The 21513-nt window shown below is 44.9% G+C and overlaps 1 protein-coding gene across 1 annotated transcript; it reads right to left on the minus strand.

Annotated features, from left to right (window-relative positions):
- Window positions 1–409: 409 nt before the first annotated feature.
- Window positions 410–3824, minus strand: LOC139375202 (valosin containing protein lysine (K) methyltransferase). Its single transcript, XM_071116775.1, has 5 exons — window positions 3549–3824; window positions 3164–3277; window positions 2903–2975; window positions 2571–2690; window positions 410–2411 (listed from the first exon to the last, which is right to left on the minus strand). The coding sequence occupies exons 1-5, from the start codon at window positions 3806–3808 to the stop codon at window positions 2307–2309; spliced, it is 672 nt and encodes a 223-aa protein (XP_070972876.1). The 5' UTR covers window positions 3809–3824; the 3' UTR covers window positions 410–2306.
- Between the last annotated feature and the right edge of the window lie 17689 nt (window positions 3825–21513).

Raw genomic sequence — 21513 nt, forward strand, 5'->3', positions numbered from 1 at the left:
GTATTCACACCCCTTGACTTTGTGTTACAGCCTCAATTTAAAATGGATTAAGTTGAGATTGTTTCACTGGCCTACACACAATACCCCATAATGTCAAAGTGGAATTATGTTTTTTTTTTTACAAATTAATTTAAAAAAGAATCTGTCTTGAGTCAATAAGTATTCAACCACTTTGTTATGACAAGTGTAAATAATTTCAGGAGTAAAAATGTACTTTACAAGTCACATAATAAGTTGCATGGATTGTGTGCAATAAGTTATTAACATGTTTGAATGACTACCTCATCTCTCTAACCAAAACATACAGATCACTGTAAGGTCCCTCTGTAAAACAATGAATTTCGAACAGATTCAACCACGAAGACCAGGGAGGTTTTTCAATGCCTCGCAAAGAAGGGAACCTATTGGTAGATGGGTAAACATTTTAAAAAGCAGACATTGAATATTCCTTTGAGCATGGTGAAATGATTCATTACACTTTGGATGGTATATCAATACACCCAGTCACAGTAAAGATAGGCATCCTTCCTAACTCAGTTGCCGGAGAGGAAAGAAAACAGCCCTCACCCCTAGGCCATTGGTGACTTTAAAAGTTAGTTTAATGGCTGTGACAGGAGAAAACTGAGGATGAATCAACAACATTATAGTTACTCCACAATAGTAATCCAATTGACAGAGTGAAAAGAAGGAAGCCTGTACAGAAAAATGGCTGCATCATGTTATGGGTATACTTTTAATCGGCACGGACTAGAGAGTTTTTAGGATAAGAGAAACAGAACAGAGCTAAGGCAAAATCCTATAGAAAAACCTGGTTGTCTCCTTTCCAACAGACACTGGGAGACTAATTCACCTTTCAGCAAGACAATAACCTAAAACAAAGACCAAATATACACTGGAGTTGCTAACCAAAACCATATTGAATGTTCCTGAGTGGCCTTTAAATCAGATTTTTAAAAATTGATGGCAAGATTTAAATGGCTGTCCTGCAATGATCCAACTTGACAGAGCTTAAATATTTTTGTGTATGCAAATATTGTACAATCCAGTTGTGCAAAGCTCTTAGACTTAACCAGAAAGACTCACAGCTGTAATCACTGCCAAAGGTGATTCTAGCATGTATTGATTCAGGGGTGTGAATACTTATGTAAATTAGATCTGTATTTAAACATGTTTTCACTGTCATTATGGATAGTGTGTGGGGACTGGTGAGAAAAATGTTTAAAATTTAGGCTGTAACTACAAAATGTGGAATAAGTCAAGGGGTATGAATACTTTCTGAAAACTATATCCACACACTAGCACTCTGCTGCTGAACATGATATACACTGAGTATACAAAACATTAAGAACGCCTGCTCTTTCCATGACAGACTGACCAGGTGAATCCAGACTGACATGGATGTCACTTGTTAAATCAGTGTAGATGAGGGGGAGGAGACAGGTTAAAGAATACTTAAGCATTGAGATATGGATTGTGTATGTGTGCCATTCAGATGGTGAATGGGCAAGACAAAATATGTAAGTGCCTTTGAACGGGATATGGTAGTACGTGCCAGGCGAACCGGTTTGTGTCAAGAACTGCAATGCTCCTGGGTTTTTCATGCTCAACAATTTCCTGTGTATTAAGAGTGGTCCACCACCCAAAGGACATCCAGCCAACTTGACACAACTTAGTATAGTCTGTATATGACACTTTAATTAGCTAAAATTATATTTCATTAACTTCTATTAAAAATTAACTTAATCATCCCACAAATGTGTTCCAACAGTTAAATACTGCAATGAGAAAAACAATGTTCTGAAGGAGAATGTTTTCCTTTTCAAAGGTAGACCCAGCGAAATGACGTTGCCACGTTCAGCACCACATATATTGCGATGAGTGAGATGCAAGACTTCGCTCCCACAGTCACACACAGTATCTGCACGTGTATGAGTTTGCGTCTCGTGGCACGGGACCAAAACAGAGGAGAAGTTTAGCCTCACGCTTCAACACTCTTAGCTGCTGCGGAAATTGATCCCCTATGCTGTTTACTTTGTGCACCCAAGTCATATCGTGGAGTCTACCTTTAACTGGGATTTGTTTTAGAATCATGGTACAATGAATATCACAGTCTAGTAAAACTCATAGTCCATACTAAGACAACATGGATATATCGATAAAGGATTTTCAAATGAGTTCTTTCAACATTAGCGCTCTCCCCTGGGGTCCATTCAATTTAAATTACCATGTGAACTGTACATGAGTGCAATTCAATTATTTGTATACCACAACCCTGACAACCACATATACACAAGACACTCATTCACTCAGACAGCTCTGCGAATGTGAAGGATGCGGATGTCAGGACTGTTATACTCTGGGTCCTGCTTGTTCAAAGGGATCTCCTCAGACTGGAAGTCTTGTAGAAGCAACTGATTGGACAACAGAACAGAGGAACAGCACATCATTGAAGAGGAAGATGGTCCTAATATCTCCACAGAAGAAATGAAAAGTTCACATATAACAGCTAACTAAACTACATTTCCTTACACAACAGTATATATGAGAAGAAGAACTGACAGATTTCTCACCTCAAAAAATTGTTTCTCCACTTTGGGGTTGACACCCACTGTGCGTTGCTCATAGCAGCATATGATGGTGGTCTCTGGTCCAACCAGGTGCTTCAGGGTTTCCACCAGTGGCTTCACGGACTAAGTACAACAGACAGTAAAATAGTTATTTTTCACCCATGTATTGAACTCAAAGTAACTCATCCCACTATCAATCGTGTTTTATTACTAAATGTGTTGGGCAGTTGTATAGGTGTTCAAGCAATAAAAAGCAAGTCCAACAAAAAATGAGCCTAGGTTAATACCCCCCCAAATTAAAATTGCACAAATTCAGTATCACAACAGTACAACACCTGTTCATAATAGATGCAGTCCGCCATCAGGATAAAATGTGGGTGTGGTAGAAACTCTGACACATTTTCACCCCTTTAAAAAGATAAGAGAATTCCACATTTGAGACATGAACAAGGCTAGATTACATGGCCCATCTATAGAAAAGCCATGGTTTGCTTACACATTATAGCCTACTGTGATAACTATGGCTGTAGTTTGCCTTCTCTTAGGAAATATAATCTATATTAACTAACAAGTACTGGGATAAGTACAGTACAGACCATTTTAGTACCTTGGCTTCGATGGATCCACTGCTGACAAGTTCCTGGTTGTCTTGGATATTGACTTGGAGTAGAGACTGCAGGTCCTCGAGGTCTGTCACAGTAACCTGAGCCCTACAGGACAGAAAGAGAGAGGGATTAAGACTATGTTCATTGATGAAATTATTTGAATCATAATCAGTTCTGTACCAATGTAATTTCAGACCATTCGATAGGTAGCGAACGTAGCTATGTATTTATATACAGTTCAGCTAGACAGAAACGTTAGCGAGCTAACTAATGTTAGATAGTTTATTTTAGTTAGAAGCGAAGCAAATAGTTTGTCAACGATTCATATAGATAAAAGGCTCCCAATAACATTTAGTAGCTAGTTAACGTTACTCACCCCAAAGATGCTGCCATAAGGCCCACAACTCCTGTTCCTGCTCCTAACTCTAGAATGTTTTTGCTAGACCACATGTTCACGCCCGAGCAAGGATCATACAACGGTTTCGTTTCTAAATATTTTGACAGGACAATTGCTGCATCCCACACCACACAACCGACGTCTCCTTTAAAGCACTGTTTGATTTTCAAGACAGATCCGTCGTTTTTCTCAACGTCTCTTGTAAAATAATTATTGTGGTGTAACGTATGCTCCGCCATCTTTTCTTCTTCGTTGAGGTATAACGGCGGTTGGCATCCAAAAAATGTTGCATTACCGCCACCTACTGGAGTGTTATGAATACAACAAAAAAAATATATTCAAAAAATAATTTTAAAACAAATAAAAAAACACAAAAACACCCTACCATCTAACACTACACTCACAAATAATACTACATAATAATAATAATAAACAAAACTCCCACGTCTTCCTTCTTTCAATTCTCCATATTTTAACAAGGCTAATCTGAAAACAAGGCTCCCTAAATTCAATCACCATATCGATTGCGCAACCCGGGCTGGCAAAACCCTGGATCATTGTTATTCTATCTTCCGCGACGCATATAAGGACCTCCCCTGCCCTCCTTTCGGAAAAGCTGACCATGACTCCATTTTGTTGCTCCCAGCCTATAGTATGAAACTAAAACAGGAAGCACCCGCGCTTAGGTCTGTTCAACGCTGGTCCGACAAATCAGATTCCATGCTTCAAGATCACATGGACTGGGATATGTTCCGCATAGCGTCGAACAACAACATTGATTAATACGCTGATTCGGTGAGCGAGTTTATTAGCAAGTGCATCGGTGATGTTGTACCCACAGCGTCTATTAAAACATTCCCCAACCAGAAACCGTGGATTGATGGCAGCATTCGCACAAAACTGAGAGCGAACCACTGCTTTTAAATCGGGGGTGATTGGAAACATGACCAAATACAAACAGTGTAGCTATTCCCTCCGCAAGGCAATCAAACAAGCTAAGCGCCAGTATAGAGACAAAGTAGAGTCGCAATTCAACGGCTCAGACACGAGAGGTATGTGGCAGGGTCTACAGTCAATCACGGACTACAAAAGAAAAACCAGCCCCGTCGCGGACCACGATGTCTTGCTCCCAGACCCGACTAAACAACTTCTTTGCTCGCTTTGAGGACAATACAGTGCCACGGACACGGCCTGCTACCAAAACCTGCGGGCTCTCCTTCACTGCAGCCAACGTGAGTAAAACTTAACCTTTTAACACTCGCAAGGCTCCTGGCCCAGGAGGCATCCCCAGCCGCATCCTCAGAGCATGTGCAGACCAGCTGGCTGGTGTGTTTACGGACATATTCAATCAATCCTTATCCCAGTCTGCTGTTCCCACATGCTTCAAGAGGGCAGCCATTGTTCCTGTTCCCAAGAAAGCTAAGGTAACTGAGCTAAATGACTACCGCCCGTAGCACTCACTTCCGTCATCATGAAGTGCTTTGAGAGACTAGTCAAGGACCATATCACCTCCACCCTACCTGACACCCAAGACCCACTCCAATTTGCTGACCGCCCCAATAGGTCCACAGACGACGCAATCACACTGCACACTGCCCTAACCCATCTGGACAAGAGGAATACCTATGTATTCCTATGTTCATCGACTACAGCTCAGCATGTAACACCATAGTACCCTCCAAACTCGTCATTAAGCTCGAGACCCTGGGTCTCAATCCCGCCCTGTGCAACTGGGTCCTGGACTTCCTGACGGGCCGCCCCCATGTTGAGGGTAGGTAACATCTCCACCTCGCTGATCCTCAACACTGGGGCCCCACAAGGGTGTGTTCTCAGTCCTCTCCTGTACTCCCTGTTCAACTCAATCATCAAGTTTGCAGACGACACTACAGTAGTAGGCTTGATTACCAACAACGACGAGACGGCCCTCAGGGAGGAGGTGAGGGCCCTCGGAGTGTGGTGTCAGGAAAACAACCTCAATGTCAACAAAACAAAGGAGATGATCGTGGACTTCAGGAAACAGCAGAGGGAGCAGCCCCCTACCACGGGACAGTAGTGGAGAGGGTGGAACGTTTTAAGTTCATCAGTGTACATATCACCGTGTGGTGAAGAAGGTGTACAATGCCTCTTCAACCTCAAGAGGCTGACGAAATTCAGCTTGTCACCAAAAACACTCACAAACTTTTACAGATGCACAATCGAGAGCATCCTGTCGGGCTGTATTGCCTGGTACGGCAACTGCTCCGCCCACAACCGTAAGGCTCTCCAGAGGGTAGTGAGGTCTGCACAACGCATCACCTGGGGCAAACTACCTGCCCTCCAGGACACCTACACCACCCGATGTCACAGGAAGGCCATAAAGATCAAGGACAACATACTGACATGCTGCCAACATACTGACTCAACTCTAGCCACTTTAATAATGGAAAATTTGATGTAATAAATGTATCACCAGCCACTTTAAACAATGTTTACATACATTACTCATCTCATATGTATATACTGTACTCTATACCATCTACTGCATCTTGCCTATGCCATTCGGACATCACTCATTCATATATTTTTATGTATATTCTTATTCAGTCCTTTACACTTGTGTGTATAAGGTAGTTGTTGTGAAATTGTTAGGTTAGATTACTTGTTAGATATTACTGCATGGTCGGAACTAGAAGCACAAGCATTTCGCTACACTCGCATTAAGACCTGCTCACCATGTGTATGTGACAAATAAAATTTGATATCTCCCTTCCCAGGCTCTAAGGCCTGAGAAGGTGGTACGGCTTGTGACAATATAGCATGTAACTTCTTCGCCAAGAAATCTTACAGCCCCAGGAACCGCTCCTCCGCTTACACAATTATTTATTTATTCATGGGCCTTCTCTCCACCTTGGCAGTGTCATTTATCATTATAGCTATAAAGGCCACAAAATCCACATTCTTAACCTTTAAAATGTCAGGATCCTGCTGGTGAAAGGCAACCCCTGCACCATGCAGTGAAGGCCTATCCACCACCATGGACTCTTCAAGTGCCCCCATTCACATCCTCAACCCTTTTAACAGCTGCTGCACATATGCTCTGGATAGCCCTGACTTTGGACTCCTCATTCTCTTTCACCCTTGTGGGGCATTTGAAAGATGTGGCTTCATGGTTCCCACCACAATTGCAACATGTCACATGTTCATTACTTTTATAACACATAACATGATATTTTCCACAACTTGGACATCTTGGCTTCTCCCTTCTGCAAACACTTGAAAGGACCTAAAGCTTTACATTGATCTCACTGAATTAGTCTTGGGATAAAGGCTCTGACTCTGTAGTTAAGATACGCTAACTGCACTTGAGTAGGGGGACTCCATATCAAAAACAAAAGAACAGAGAGACTTCACTTCTTCATTCACCACTCAATTCATCCGACGTGCATCAATCACTCCAGGAATATTTATAGTCTCGTCAACATCTACTTCCCATGAGATTCCAGATATAACCCCTTTGATGGGTGCCCTGTTCCTAAGAGACACACACAACCCTTTAAACGTATAAATTCGGGTGAGACGCAACACGTTTTTTCTGATGCTCAGAAGCACAAAAAAATCGAAACCAGCCCGCCTCTCATGATCCTCACAGCCTTCACTCTACCCAGCACTTTCTCCACCAGTTTAGATATCTCAAATGGATTCCTCAAGATTGGTCATTTGATCAGCTGCTCATTTACAAGCCATACTCCTACAAGACACAATGTGACATTCTAATAACTGTACTCTACTTTGCTCCGTTTTCCATTCTTTTGGACAATATTCGAATTCTCCTTGATTCTACCGCCATTAGATTCAGAATCCACTTCATCGTCCGCTTCCGCATTTGGCTGGCTAACTAGCTAGCGCCGTAGTAGGCTCATGCCAAAGACAGTTCAGGTTTAGAAATGGTCTGCACTACTGCCACTGGCAACAGTGTAGTTGCTCTGGGAGATTTTCTGGGGTGTAGTCATTATGCCGATTCTGTTCTATGGTAGGTCCCTCCCCGTTTCGTTCCGTTTGCTCCTGTTTGGTTCTTAAACGGTAAATGGTTTCCGTAATGAATACACCCCTGGTAATTTCTCGCTGAACACCATCTTGTTCTCTACAGTTGTTTTCCGCTTCCTTATTATGGCCACTGTGACGTGTAGCACCTCTCACCGGGGGTTTTTAGTTCTCCTTGCTCTTTTACCTTCTTCGAGGTTGATAGGTTGCTTGGTAGTGGTACCCTCCTTGGCAACAAACTTGGCAACCAAATGGTGATGATGATGAATTATGGTGTGTGGGCCAGACAAACATGACCCTGGCAAATTATTGTAATGTTTGCTTTGCCTTCACGATGACAAACACAACATTGTTTGTGGGTGAACTTTGCCTGGCATTGCGCTAGTGCGCTGAATCTGCTAGCTGACTCGCCCCCAATGACCTTCCACCTAGGCCTGGTGGGAAAGTTTTAAACAAAGGTTACCTGAGCGTTGAGGTAGCCATCAATGCAACATGCAATAATTTAAAAGATTTTACTGAGTTACAGTTCTTATAAGGAAATAAGTCAATTGAAATAAATTCATTAGGCCCTAATCCATTGATTGCACATGACTAGGAATACATATATGAATCTGTTGGTCACAGATACCTTAAAAAAAGGTAGGGGCATGGATCAGAAAATCAGTCAGTATCTGGTGTGACCACCATTTGCCTCATGCAGCATAAGATCTCCTTGCATAGAATTGATCAGGCTGTTGATTGTGACCTGTGGAATGTTGTCCCACTCCTCTTCAATGGCTGTGCATAGCTGCTGGATATTGGCGGGAACTGGAACACACTGTTGTACACGTCGATCCAGATTATCTCAAACCTGCTCAATGGGTGACATGTCTAGTGAATATGCAGGCCATGAAAGATCTGGGACATTTTCAGCTTTCAGGAATTGTGTACAGATCCTTGCTACATGAGACTGTGCATTATCATGCTGAAACATGAGGTGATAGCGGTGGATGAATTGCACGACAATGAGCCTCAGGATCTCATCATGGTATCTCTGTGCATTCAAATTGCCATTGATAAAATGCAATTGTGTTCGTTGTCCATAGGTTATGCCTGCCCTTACCATAACCCCACCACCACCATGGGGCACTTTGTTCACAACTTCGATATCAGAAAACCACTCGCCCACATGACACCATACACATGGTCTGCGGTTATGAGGCCGATTGGACGTACTGCCAAATTCTCTAAAATGACATTGGAGAGGGCTTATGGTAGAGAAATTAACAATAAATTCTCTGTCAACATCATTGGTGGACATTCCTGCACGCAGCATGCCAATTGCACGCTCCCTCAAAACTTGAAACATCTGTAGCATTGTGTTGTGTGTTTTCTGGATCTGTTAGTTGTTTAGCAACCCCTAGTGGCAGTTCAAGTGCAGCAGTGTAGAACTAACCTGTTTGTGTCATGTGACAGAAAGCCATTTCAGAAGTGAAGAAATGTAACAGAGTAGTTACAATCCTTCAACATCCTTTATAAGTGTTGTAAAATTCAATGTCTGTAAGTATATTTGTTTATTAACACAAGATAAATGCTTATCACATACATTTCATGTGTCTGTAAAAGATTAAGAACTGAGTTAGCTGTTAGCTTCTTTCCATTAGCTTCAGTGCTATTTCTCTCTAGGGACACCTAGTTTAGCAATATCAAGCATACAGTTGCATTCTAGTAACTTTATATATATATATATATATTTTTTTTTTTTTTGAATTTTTACCCCTTTTTCTCCCCAATTTCGTAGTATCCAATTGTTGTAGTAGCTACTATCTTGTCTCATCGCTACAACTCCCGTACGGGCTCGGGAGAGACGAAGGTTGAAAGTCATGCGTCCTCCGATACACAACCAACCAAGCCGCTGCTTCTTTAACACAGCGCACATCCAACCCGGAAGCCAGCCGCACCAATGCGCCGGAGGAAACACCGTGCACCTGGCCACCTTGGCTAGCGTACACTGCGCCCAGCCCGCCACAGGAGTCGCTGGTGCGCGATGAGACAAGGACACCCCTACCGACCAAGCCCTCCCTAACCCGGGCGACGCTAGGCCAATTGTGCGTCGCCCCACGGACCTCCCGGTCGCGGCCGGTTACGACAGAGCCTGGGCGCGAACCCAGGACTCTGATGGCACAGCTGGCGCTGCAGTACAGCGCCCTTAACCACTGCGCCACCCGGGAGGCCCTGTAACTTTATATTTGACTCTAGATTGAGTATTCTTATTCCTTATTGCGTACATTTAGTGCAGTTATTGTGTAAGACATTCTGTGCTCTATACTACTGTAACTGAAAATGTCATTTTTTGTTTGCTGCAGTTGCACACTGTGATTCAAGTAAACTTCCAAAATGCCAGCCTGCTAGTGAAAAGACAGGCATAGCTACCTATAAGAGAGGAACCTCCACGTAGAGCAGCAAGGATTTGAGAGCTAAGGGGCTGTCATCTTGGCGCAGAGCAAGCCATCACGACATCGCCAGCTTAAGTCTTGATCCTCCGTGCCACACTTACTACTTTCTGCCAGGATGTGAGGTAAGGAAAATGCTATGCAGCAAGATGAAAACAGAGACATGGAGAATTCGATGCACAGTCTAAGTTCTTGCTCTTACAAATCATCAGTCAGTTCGAGGTCGTCAGCCAGTTCAAGGGTGCCAAAGCGAGAGCCAAAGCAGAAGCAGCCCAAGCCAGAGCAGCTTATGCAAAGAGAGAGATAGGCATTAAGGTTGAGAAGGCCCGCCTCAAAGCTACCTTGGATGCCCTGCAGGAAGAGAAAGAGGCAGAAATACTGGAGGCAGCTTTACAGGAAGTAGATCTTGGTTTGGCCGGCAGGGTCTCACCCCCAATCCCACGTCAGAAAAGCCTTCAGCACACCTTAGAGCACGCTAGCCTTAGTTCAAGTCAGCAGTTCAACAGAGTGAGGAACGAAAAACCACTTGACTCTGCCGACACAGATACATCAGATAACATGCCCTGTGCCACCAACCAAACGCAGACAGATGAGCGGCTTACACCAGGTCATACGATCCTCGCCAGCACAAGCAAAGTCAACATCCCCACCACCTTGCCCGCAGCCAGTTGGTCACTACCAGGTTAGCCACATTAGATTATAAACCAGAGAACTATTGGGCTTGGAAAGCCTCCTTCCGTCAGAGTTAGGCCTTTCAGCGGGAGAGGAGCTTGTCCTTCTCATCAAATGGCTTGGCGCAGAGTCCTCCGAGCAGGCACGCAGAATAAAGGCAGTCCATGTCAGACATCCTCCACCTGCGTTGATGATGCTCTGAGAGAGACTTGAGGAAAGCTACTGCTCACCCGAAGCCATTGAAAGGTCTCTCTCTGCCATGTTGGATATCTTACCCAAGGTGACAAATAAAGAATCCCAGAGAATCCGTGACCTTAGAGATCTACTATTGGAGCTTGAAGCTGCAAAGCTTCAAGTCAGGACAGACCCCAGCTTTAACCTCTTCCCCTCCCATGCGGCAACCTGTCAGAAGAGACTAGCAGCAAGACAGACATGGGAAGACAATATCTGTCCACAAGACAGTGTCTTCAACTGAAAACACGGGGGATAAGAAGAAACAAGTGGATTTGAATAAGCACTGCCCCATCCACAATAGGCTCCATCTGTTAAAGAAGTGTAGAGGTTTCAGAGAGAAGTCCCTGGAAGACCACAAACAGTTCCTCAAAGAGAACTCTGTGTGTTTTCAGTGTTGCTCTTCCACAAATCATCTCGCCAAGAACTGGAAGGAAACGGGGGGAAATGCAACAAATGCGAAAGTGACCGGGACCACTCAGCACTCCATCCCGGCCCAGCTCTATGGAAGTTAAGCTCATCCCCTTCCTCTCCAGAGCATGGCGGGGAGGAAGAGGAACCAGCCAATCAGGAGATCACATCTAAGTGCACCAAGGTGTGTAGAGAAGAAATGAGCATCCTTCAAGATATGCCTCGTTAATGTGTTCCCCAAAGGACGTTGTGAAGATTCCAAAAGGATGTATGCTAAACTAGATGAACAAAGCAATCGGTCTCTAGCAAGATGAGAGTTCTTTGACATTTTCAAAGTCAAGGCGTGTGCGGGACTCACAGAGACAGCCGGTAGGAGGGCCTGTGGTTACGTTGTGGAGTCAGTCGATGAGAAGATGAGTCTCCGACTTCCCACACTCATCAAATGTAACCTAGTCTCTAACAACCACTTAGAAATTCCCACTCCAAAACACAGCTCGCCACCACAGTCATCTGATACGCATCGCAGATCCTACCTCTGGATCCTGACGCAGACATACTTCTCCTCTAGGGCAGAGATGTCTTTTTAAAAATAAAAAAAATGTAACCCTTTTTTCTCCCCAATTTCGTGGTATCCAATTGTTTTTAGTAGCTACCATCTTGTCTCATCGCTACAACTCCCGTATGGGCTCGGGAGAGACGAAGGTTGAAAGTCATGCGTCCTCCGATACACAACCCAACCAAGCCGCACTGCTTCTTAACACAGCGCGCATCCAACCCGGAAGCCAGCCGCACCAATGTGTCGGAGGAAACACCGTGCACCTGGCAACCTTGGTTAGCGCGCACTGCGCTCGGCCCGCCACAGGAGTCGCTGGTGCGCGATGAGACAAGGATATCCCTACCGGCCAAGCCCTCCCTAACCCAGACGACGCTAGGCCAATTGTGCGTCGCTCCACGGACCTCCCGACAGAGCCTGGGCGCGAACCCAGAGCCTCTGGTGACACAGCTGGCGCTGCAGTACAGCGCCCTTAATTAACCACTGCGCCACCCGGGAGGCCCAGGCAGAGATGTCTTGAGAGTACATGAAGTCAGGAACCAAATTAACGGTCCTGCGATGCTCCATTTGCCCAGAAACTAGACCTAGGTTGGGTTGTCATCTGCGACGTGTGTCTAAGAGGTGCCCACAAACATCTCAGGTGATCTCGTTCAATACATCCATCTTGGAAAATGGTTGTCCAACCTACCTCAGACCATGCAACAGTCAGGTTAGACTGAAGAAGGAGCTCAGTTACGGATCACAGCAGCAGATCCTTGACAAGCCAAACCTGCAAGACAACTCACTGACACTTACTGCAGAGAACCTGGGTCAGACAATCTGCTGTGGCACCACTAGCGATCACAAACTTGCACCTTCGATCAACGACACGAGATTCCTTCAGATCATGGACATTAAGGTCTGCCAAGACAGCTCCAACAGCTCAGTCACGCCCTTGCCCTTCCAGACACCCAGACGACGGCTGCCTAACAATAGGGAGTACGCTTAGTCATCTCACCCCACTCCGTTGTACTCTAGAAAAGCGGCCTCAGATGAAGGAGCACTTCCTCGAGTTTGTGCAGAAAATGCTCCTCAACGACCATGTAGTGGTAGCTCCACCACTCCAGGAAGGTCAATCACCTTAAAAAGCCAGACCAGATCCGTGTGGTGTTCGACTCAAGTGCACCATTTGAAGGAGTCTCCCTCAATGATGTACTCCTCACAGGCCTTGATCTCAACAACAGCCTGCTGGGGGTACTCATGAGGTTCAGGAAGGAACCCGTGGCCATCACTGCTGATATCCAGCACATGTTCCACTGCTTCGTGTTGAGGGAGGATCACAGAAACTTCCTCCGCTTCTTGTGGTATCGCAACAATGACCCCAGCAGTGACATTGTGGACTACAGAATGTGTGACCATGTCTTCGGCAATAGCCGTCAGATTCTGTCGTCATATACGGCCTAAGGAGCGCTGCCAAGGAAGAAAAATATGACTTTGGCCGCAATGTGAGAAGGTTGTTCTATGTCGATGACTCACTGAAGTTATTTGCAACCGAAACAGAAGCCATCAGTGTCCTTGAGCACAGGAATATAAACCTCCGAACTGATGATCTCCCCCTACAGCACAGTCTAGAAGTGTGTTGGAACATCACAGCAGACAATTCACATTCCAAGCGGTAGACGAGAAGAAGCCATACACACGCAGGGGAGTGCTCTCTACGGTCAATAGCCTATTTTAATCCACTTGGCTAGCCCCTGTCACCATACAAGGCATGCTACACCTCAGAGAGCTCTACGCGAGCGGAAGATTGGGATTCACCCCTTGCTGCAGACATGGAAGAGGAGTAGAACAAATGGAGAGATTCACTTCAAGACTTACAGGAGCTACAGATACCTCGCACCTACACGTATTACTCTACCTCTAATGCTCAGCTCAACGAGCTTTGTGTCTTCGCAGATGCATCGGTGAAAGTTATCGCAGCTGTAGCTTACCTGAAGCTGTGCTGGCAGTCGAGATTGCAGAGTTGATAGTTGAGGAGATGGATCTGAAGTTTGGCAGCATCACATACTATTCGGACATCAAAGTGGTGCTTTGGGTACATCCACAAACAAACAAGGCAGTTCTACGTCTATGTGAGCAACAGAGTTCAGTGTATCCGGCCATCCACATCCCCAGACCAATGCAGTTACGTGCCCACAGATCTCAACCCAGCTGCATAGCAGCAGAACGCAGTCTTCCTACTGACAGCAGTCTACGAAGGCTGCATCCTATCGTTGACAGTGATGGACTGCTCAAAGTTTGCGCAATTTGGCCTCCATCTAAATGAAGAACAAACGATGTCAACCCCATCATCATTCCAGGTCGTCACCACCTGGCAATCTTGCTTGTGCGTCACCACCATGAGGCTGTGAAGCATCGAGAGACATTTCACAGAGGGTGCCATCCAAGCAGATGGACGAAGATTCTCCGCGGGAAGACTGAACACCAGCAGATGGCAGAACTGCCAAATGAGCAGCTGCAGGTAGCACCACCTTTCAACAACGTAGTTGTGGACGGTTTCGGCACATGGGCGGTGGTCTCACGCAGCACCAGAGGAGGACACGCCAATAGCAAAAGGTGCGTGGTGATGTTCTCATGCACAAGAGCTGTTCACATAGAAGTAATTAAATCACTAAGTGCTTCCAGCTTCATAAACACCCTGAGATTATTCTCAGAGGCATAGCAAAGCAGGTACGTTCAGATTGCGGTACAAACTTTGTTGATGATACCGAGACCTGAGGATGGATTGATCAAGTTCTAGATCAGAGAGCACAGAGATGTATCTCCAAGAACAGAAATGTACCTACAGTTGAGGTTGGAAGTTTACATACACCTTAGCCAAATACATTTAAACTCTGTTTTTCACAATTCCTGACATTTAATCTTAGTAAGAATTCCCTATCTTAGGTCAGTTATGATCACCACTTTATTTTAAGTATGTGAAATGTCAGAATAATAGTAGAGGGAATGATTTATTTAAGCTTTTATTTCTTTCATCACATTCCCATTGGGTCAGAAGTTTACATGCTACCAAATACTAATTGAGTGTATTGCCTTTCAATTGTTTCACTTGGGTGAAACGTTTCGGGTAGCCTTCCACAAGCTTCCCACAATAAGTTGGGTTAATTTTGTCCCATTCCTCCTGACAGAGCTAGTGTAACTGAGTCAGGTTGGTAGGCCTCCTTGCTCGCTTTTTCGAGCAAGGAGGCCACACGCTTTTTCAGTTATGCCCACAAATTTTCTATGGGATTGAGGTCAGGGCTTTGTGATGGCCACTTTAATACCTTGACTTTGTTGTCCTTAATTAAGCCATTTTGCCACAACTTTGGAAGTATGCTTGGGGTCATTGTCCATTTGGAAGACCCATTTGTGACCCAGCTTTAACTGGATGTCTTGAGATGTTGCTTCAATATATCCACATAATTTTCCTCTCTCATGATGCCATCTATTTTGTGAAGTGCAATACTCCCTTATGCAGCAAAGCACCCCCACAACATGATGCTGCCACCCCCGTGCTTCACGGTTGGGATGGTGTTCTTCGTGTAACCGATGTGAAATGGCTAGCTAGTTAGCGGTGGTGCGCGCTAATAGCGTGACGTCGGTGACGTCACTCGCATTGAGACCTTGAAGTAGTGGTTCCCCTTGCTCTGCAAGAGTCGCAGCATTTGTGGAGCGATGAGTAACGATGCTTCATGGGTGTCAGTTGTTGATGTGTGCAGAGGGTCCCTGGTTCGAGCCCGGGTAGGGGCGAGGGGACGGACTAAAGTTATACTGCGACATTGATGCTGTTGACCCGGATCACTGGTTGCTGCGGAAAAGGAGGAGGTCAAAAGGGGGGTGAGTGAAATCGATATGAAGTGGCTAGCTAGTTAGCAGTGGTGCGCGCTAATAGTGTTTCAATCGGTGATGTCACTCGCTTTGAGACCTTGAAGTAGTGGTTCCCCTTGCTCTGCAAGAGCCGTGGCTTTGTGGAGCGATGGGTAACGATGCTTCGTGGGTGACTGTTGTCTGTGTGTCCAGAGGGTCCCTGGTTCGCGCCGAGGGGACGGACTAAAGTTATACTGTTACATTCGGCTTGCAAGCCTCCCCCCTTTTCCTCCAAACATAACGATGGTCATTATGGCCAAACAGTTCTATTTTTGTCATCAGACCAGAGTACATTTCTCCAAAAAGTACGATCTTTGTCCCCATGTGCAGTTGCAAACCGTAGTCTGGCTTTTGTTATGGTGGTTTTGGAGCAGTGGCTTCTTCCTTACTGAGCGGCCTTTCAGGCTATGTTGATATAAGACTCGTTTTACTGTTGATATCGATACTTTTGTACCTGTTTCCTCCAGCATCTTCACAAGGTCCTTTGCTGTTGTTTTGGGATTGATTTGCACTTTTCGCACCAAAGTACGTTCATCTCTAGGAGACAGAATGTGTCTCCTTCCTGAGCGGTATGACGGCTGCGTGGTCCCATGGTGTTTATACTTGCATACTGTTGTTTGTACAGATGAACGTGGTACCTTCAGGTGTTTGGAAATTGCTCCCAAGGATGAACCAGACTTTATTTTCCCATGATGTCACGCAAAGAGGCACTGAGTTTGAAGGTAGGCCTTGAAATACATCTACAGGTACACCTCCAATTGACTCAAATGATGTCAATTAGCCTATCAGAAGCTTCTAAAGCCATGACATCATTTTCTGGAATTTTCCAAGCTGTTTAAAGGCACAGTCAACTTAGTGCATGTAAACTTCTGACACACTGGAATTGTGATACAATTAATTATAAATTGAATAATCTGTCTGTAATTAATTGTTGGAAAAATGACTTGTGTCGTGCACAAAGTAAATGTCCTAACAGAATTTCCAAAACGATAGTTTGTTAACAATAAATTTGTGGAGTGGTTGAAAAACGGGTTTTAATGACTCCAACCTAAGTGTGTGTAAACTTCTGACTTCAACTGTAGGTGTTCAACCTACCTCACTCATCCCATATGGGTGGTACATGGGAGCGGATGATTGGCATTGCACGTCGCATACTTGACTGCATGTTCCTCCAACGTGGATCTTCATGCCTTACAAATGAAGTCCTGACAACACTGACGGCCAAGGTCATTGCTGTGATGAATGCCGGGCCCCTCGTCCCAGTATCTTCAGACCCAGAATAACCCCTTATCCTCACACCAGCTGTGCTCTTGACCCAGAAGACTGTTGTCCCCCCTTCCTCCACCAGGCAAGATCTGGGACGTAGAACTCTACAAGCAAGAGTGGAAGCAGGTACAAAGTCTAGCGGACACCTTTAGGAACAGGTGCCGGCTGGAGTATCTCTGCACGCTGCAGAGCCGACGTACGTGGCAGGACAAGAAGATAGATCTTAAAGAAGGGAATATGGTCTTAATGAAGGACAGTCTGGCTAAAAGAAATTAATGGCCAATGGCCATCGTTGTGAAGACCCTTCACAGCCGGGACGGGATGGTGAGGAAAGTCAACTTCATAGTTCCCTCCTTCTCTCGGCCTATCTCCGAAGTTGTTGTCCTTCTTACTTCATAATATCCCAGTGGTCAGAGTTAGGTTTATATGGGATCGTTAATGACCCCAGGCGGGGAGTGTTCTGGACCTGTTAGTTGTTTAGCACCCCCTAGTGGCAGTTTAAGTGCAGCAGTGTAGAATGTACCTTTTTGTGTCATGTGACAGGAAGTGTGTGACAGTAGTTACAATCCTTCAACATCCTTCTTTATAAGCTTTGTAAGATGCAATGTCTGTAAGTACATTTGTTTATTAACACAAGATAAATGTTTATCACAATTTTCCTGTTTCTGTAAAAGATTTAGTTAGCTGTTAGCTACTTTGCATTAGCTTCAGTGCTATTTCTCCCTAGGGACACCTAGTTTAGCAATATTAAGCATACAGTTGAATTCTAGTAACTTTATTTTATATTTGACTCTAAATGGAGTACTCTTATTCCTTATTTCATAAATTTAGTGCAGTTATTGTGTAAGACATTCTGTGCCCTTACTACAGTAACTGAAAACATGTCATTTTGTGTTTGTTGCAGTTTCACACTGTGATTCAAGTAAACTTCCAAAACGCCAGCCTGCTTCTCACAGACTATTTTTAAGAGTGTTTAGTTAATTGGATAGCTGGATAAGGACTACTGTATGTTTAGCAAGTCGAGTATAGTGTGAAAAAACTGTACATTTTAGAGTGTCCTTTTACTGTACCCAGCACAAGGTGCACCTGTATAATGATCATGCTGTTTAATCAACTTCTTGATATGCCACACCTGTTAGGTGGATGGATTATCTTGGCAAAGGAGAAATGCTCACTAACAGGGATGAAAACAAATTTGTGCACAACATTTGAGAGAAATGCATTTTTAGTGCATACGGAAAATGTATGGGGTCTTTTATTTCAGCTCATGCAACGAGCGTATAGTTTCTCTAAATTCGCAAATTTGAGGACTGCTAAATTCTGTAAATAAAGCTTATACACATTTTTATATTTTTAATTACAAGGCACAAGTGACTTAGCCAGGCAGGCTTATTTTGAGATGTACAGTAGCCTAGTAACTTACAAGTTGATTGCCTTTCTTTGACCCAGGTCAAGTGAATCACAGCTTCAGAGGGGCAAGGACATTTTAATATGTCCCACCCTCTGGCTCCTTGTTAGTGGGACTTCCAGACCCATAGGGGGAACCCCCAGACTTAGGAGGACCCCAGGCTCAGCTGGGGCTGTAGGAATACATTGCATAAATGCCACAGACTGAACCGTCTGGTAAAGCTACAGCTCAGACGCACACAGAGGAGTTGGTTTTCACTAGGCTGTCGCAGTTTGAGAGTTTAATTATTCCGCTCTCTCCATGCCTGCAGTGACCACTGGCTGCTCCTCTGTGACCTCACCACTGCTGCCTCTGTGATTGTTGTGGTGGTAGAAGGGCATGGGTTGCCAGGGGAGAGTTTGGCATGGCCAGTATCAACCTGAAATGTGCAGAACTGGTTCTCTCAGTTTGCAGACACTGGGACCTATGCCAAGGTAGAACATAGTAAACAAACAGGCTGAATTAGTTTACTATCGGCAGTATCTCAGAACAGGGAGAGGCAGGCAAATTCATCTCCATGAGGCCTAGCTAAGTGCATGGTTATCTCAGTCTGTACTGAAAGTATGTTAAACTTGTCTCTCATCCACTTCCAGGTTATCACCAAGGTTCACATCCTGGTGCCACTGGAGATACTAATGCCAGACACTTCCAGTACTGCCAGTGAGAAAGACAAAGGGACCAAACCATACAACCTCATCACAGAAAACATTCAGGTACTAGGTGGTCTGCCCATACTGCTGAAGTGAGACACCTTTGTTATGTCTTATGTGTTATTTGTTGCCTAACCTTTATGTTTCAGTCAGTAGCTTTCACTGCAATGAGAGAAAAGGGCTGGAGTACATCCAGCAGATGTGTGCCCCAGAGATACTTGGAGTTCATTCAGAACTCCATCTATGCACCCAAATCACTGAAAGTGAGCTTCAAAAGGTAGTGAGCAGACTGCCATGACCACTCGGGCTCCTGAATGGCACAGCGGTCTAAGCCACTGCATCTCAGTGCTAGAGGCGTCACTATAGACCCTAGTTCGATTCCTGGCTGAATCACAACCGGCCGTGATTGGGAGTCCCATAGGGAGGTGCACATTTGGCCCAGTGTTGTCCGGGTTTGGCCGGGGTAGGCCATCATTGTAAATAAGAATTTATTCTTAACTGACTTGCCTAGTTAAATAAAGGTTTCACATCAGCTCAACGTCTGCCACTAACCTGGAGTTGGTTGTCAACAACAGGACCACAGGTAGGGGGGCATGTCAGAAGTATGTGTAACAATAAAAAAAAATGTCATAAATAAATTATGCACAGGGCTGGTTGACCAGGTGGGGGAGAAGTATGGGTTGCCGATGCGCTTTAGCACAGCTCGAGGGTTCATCCAGATGAAACTGGAGGGGTGGCTTCACCTGATGGGAAGATCCAAGCTGACTTCATCAAGGTACCTCTAATAGCCTATTTGAACACCTCTATAACTGGCAATACTGAACAATTGCAATGATGAATAGGTTATACAGAGCTTTAAGTGAGGGAAACTCATTACAAGGTGTCATTGCTTCATGTTCATTATTTAAATTGGGCTGTACCTGTCAGAATTGCTGTGGCTCTATAGTACAACAACACGCGTCAGCATTCTCTATAGTAATGCATTTTTATACCTTTGCTGTTTTTTATAAATGGCTCTTCCCTCAGGTGACAAAGCACAAGGGCAACTACAGCTTCACCACAGCAGACCTGATGAAGATTACTGATCTCTGTGATTCCACATGTCCTATGTGTGAGTAAAGAGGCTAAATAGCCTCACAATTGACCCTTTGCTAAGCCCTGACCCCCTTAGTTAATATTGCAACCTCGGCCATAATTTTTAGCCATTTGATTAGCTGTTCAGGAGTACTTGGGGGTAGAAGCTGTTAAGAAGCCTTTTGGACCTAGACTTGGTGCTCCGGTACCGCTTCCCGTGCGTTAGCAGAGAGAAGTCTATGACTAGGGTGGCTGGAGTCTTTTTGACAATTTCTAGGGCCTTCCTCGGACACCGCCTGGTATAGAGGTCCTGGACGGCAGGAAGCTTGGCACCAGTGATGTACTGGGCCGTACACACTACCCTCTGTAGTGCTTTGCGGTTTGAGGCCGAGCAGTTGCCATAACAGGCAGTGATGCAACCAGTCATGCTCTGGATGGTGCAGCTGTAGAACCTTTTGAGGATCTGAGGACCCATACCAAATCTTTTCAGTCATACGAGGGGGGGGGGGGGGGGGTAGGCTTTGTTGTGCCCTCTTCACAACTGTCTTGGTGTGTTTGGTGTGTTCATTTCCGGTCACAACTTGCAGACGTGTTTACTTGTTTCTGTGTGTTTTGTTGCCAACCTTACGTTGATACCTGAAAACTTTACAGTTTTTACTTTTTAATTACCGTTTATATTTTTCGTTTTTCCCTCACTCAACTTTTTTTCATTCAACTTTTTCACTCCGGACGCTTTATCTGGACATGGTTCGTCAGGACCTCCAACACCGAAACTAAGTAGTAACATTAACATGATGCCTTCTAATTGTAGTCGCTGTATTCATAATATACAGGAGAACGATCGCCTTAAGGCGAGGATAGCTGTGCTGCAAGCCCAGCTTCAGACGCAATCTTTAGGCAAGGGTAATTTCAGTGTAGGAAAGGATGAAACAGCGTCTGTGCAACCAGTAAGTACAGATAGTAACATCAGTATAAATCCCCTTGCACGGTCCCAGCAGCCGGACAACTTTCTCATGGCATCTGGAGGGAAATGCTGTAGGAATGCTCAACCGGTGTCGCTCATTCAGCCGACGGAAACTTTCAACCGGTTTTCCCCATTAAGCAATGAGTTGGAGTCTGAGGCCGAGCCTTCTCCTGTCGCTACTCCTCCCGTTACGGTGTCTGAGACACCGAAGCTTCCCACCATTAGCTCTGACAAATTGAAAACCGTAGTCATTGACTCCATTACCCGCAGTATTAGACTTAAAACAAATCATCCAGCGATCATTCACTGTTTACCAGGGGGCAGTGCTACCAACGTTAA

This window comes from Oncorhynchus clarkii, chromosome 19, assembly GCF_045791955.1.
Source record: "Oncorhynchus clarkii lewisi isolate Uvic-CL-2024 chromosome 19, UVic_Ocla_1.0, whole genome shotgun sequence".
In the NCBI taxonomy this organism is placed as follows: domain Eukaryota; kingdom Metazoa; phylum Chordata; class Actinopteri; order Salmoniformes; family Salmonidae; genus Oncorhynchus; species Oncorhynchus clarkii.

Bases quoted from the DNA above. Each gene is read 5' to 3' on its own strand.
- LOC139375202 (XM_071116775.1), bottom strand. From the start codon at position 3,808: ATGGCGGAGCATACGTTACACCACAATAATTATTTTACAAGAGACGTT. The intron at 3,278-3,548 runs GTGAGTAACGTT...TCTGTCCTGTAG, and splicing joins CTTATGGCAGCATCTTTGGG to GGCTCAGGTTACTGTGACAG. The intron at 2,976-3,163 runs GTCTGTACTGTA...ATCTTTTTAAAG, and splicing joins GAAGCCAAGGTACTAAAATG to GGGTGAAAATGTGTCAGAGT.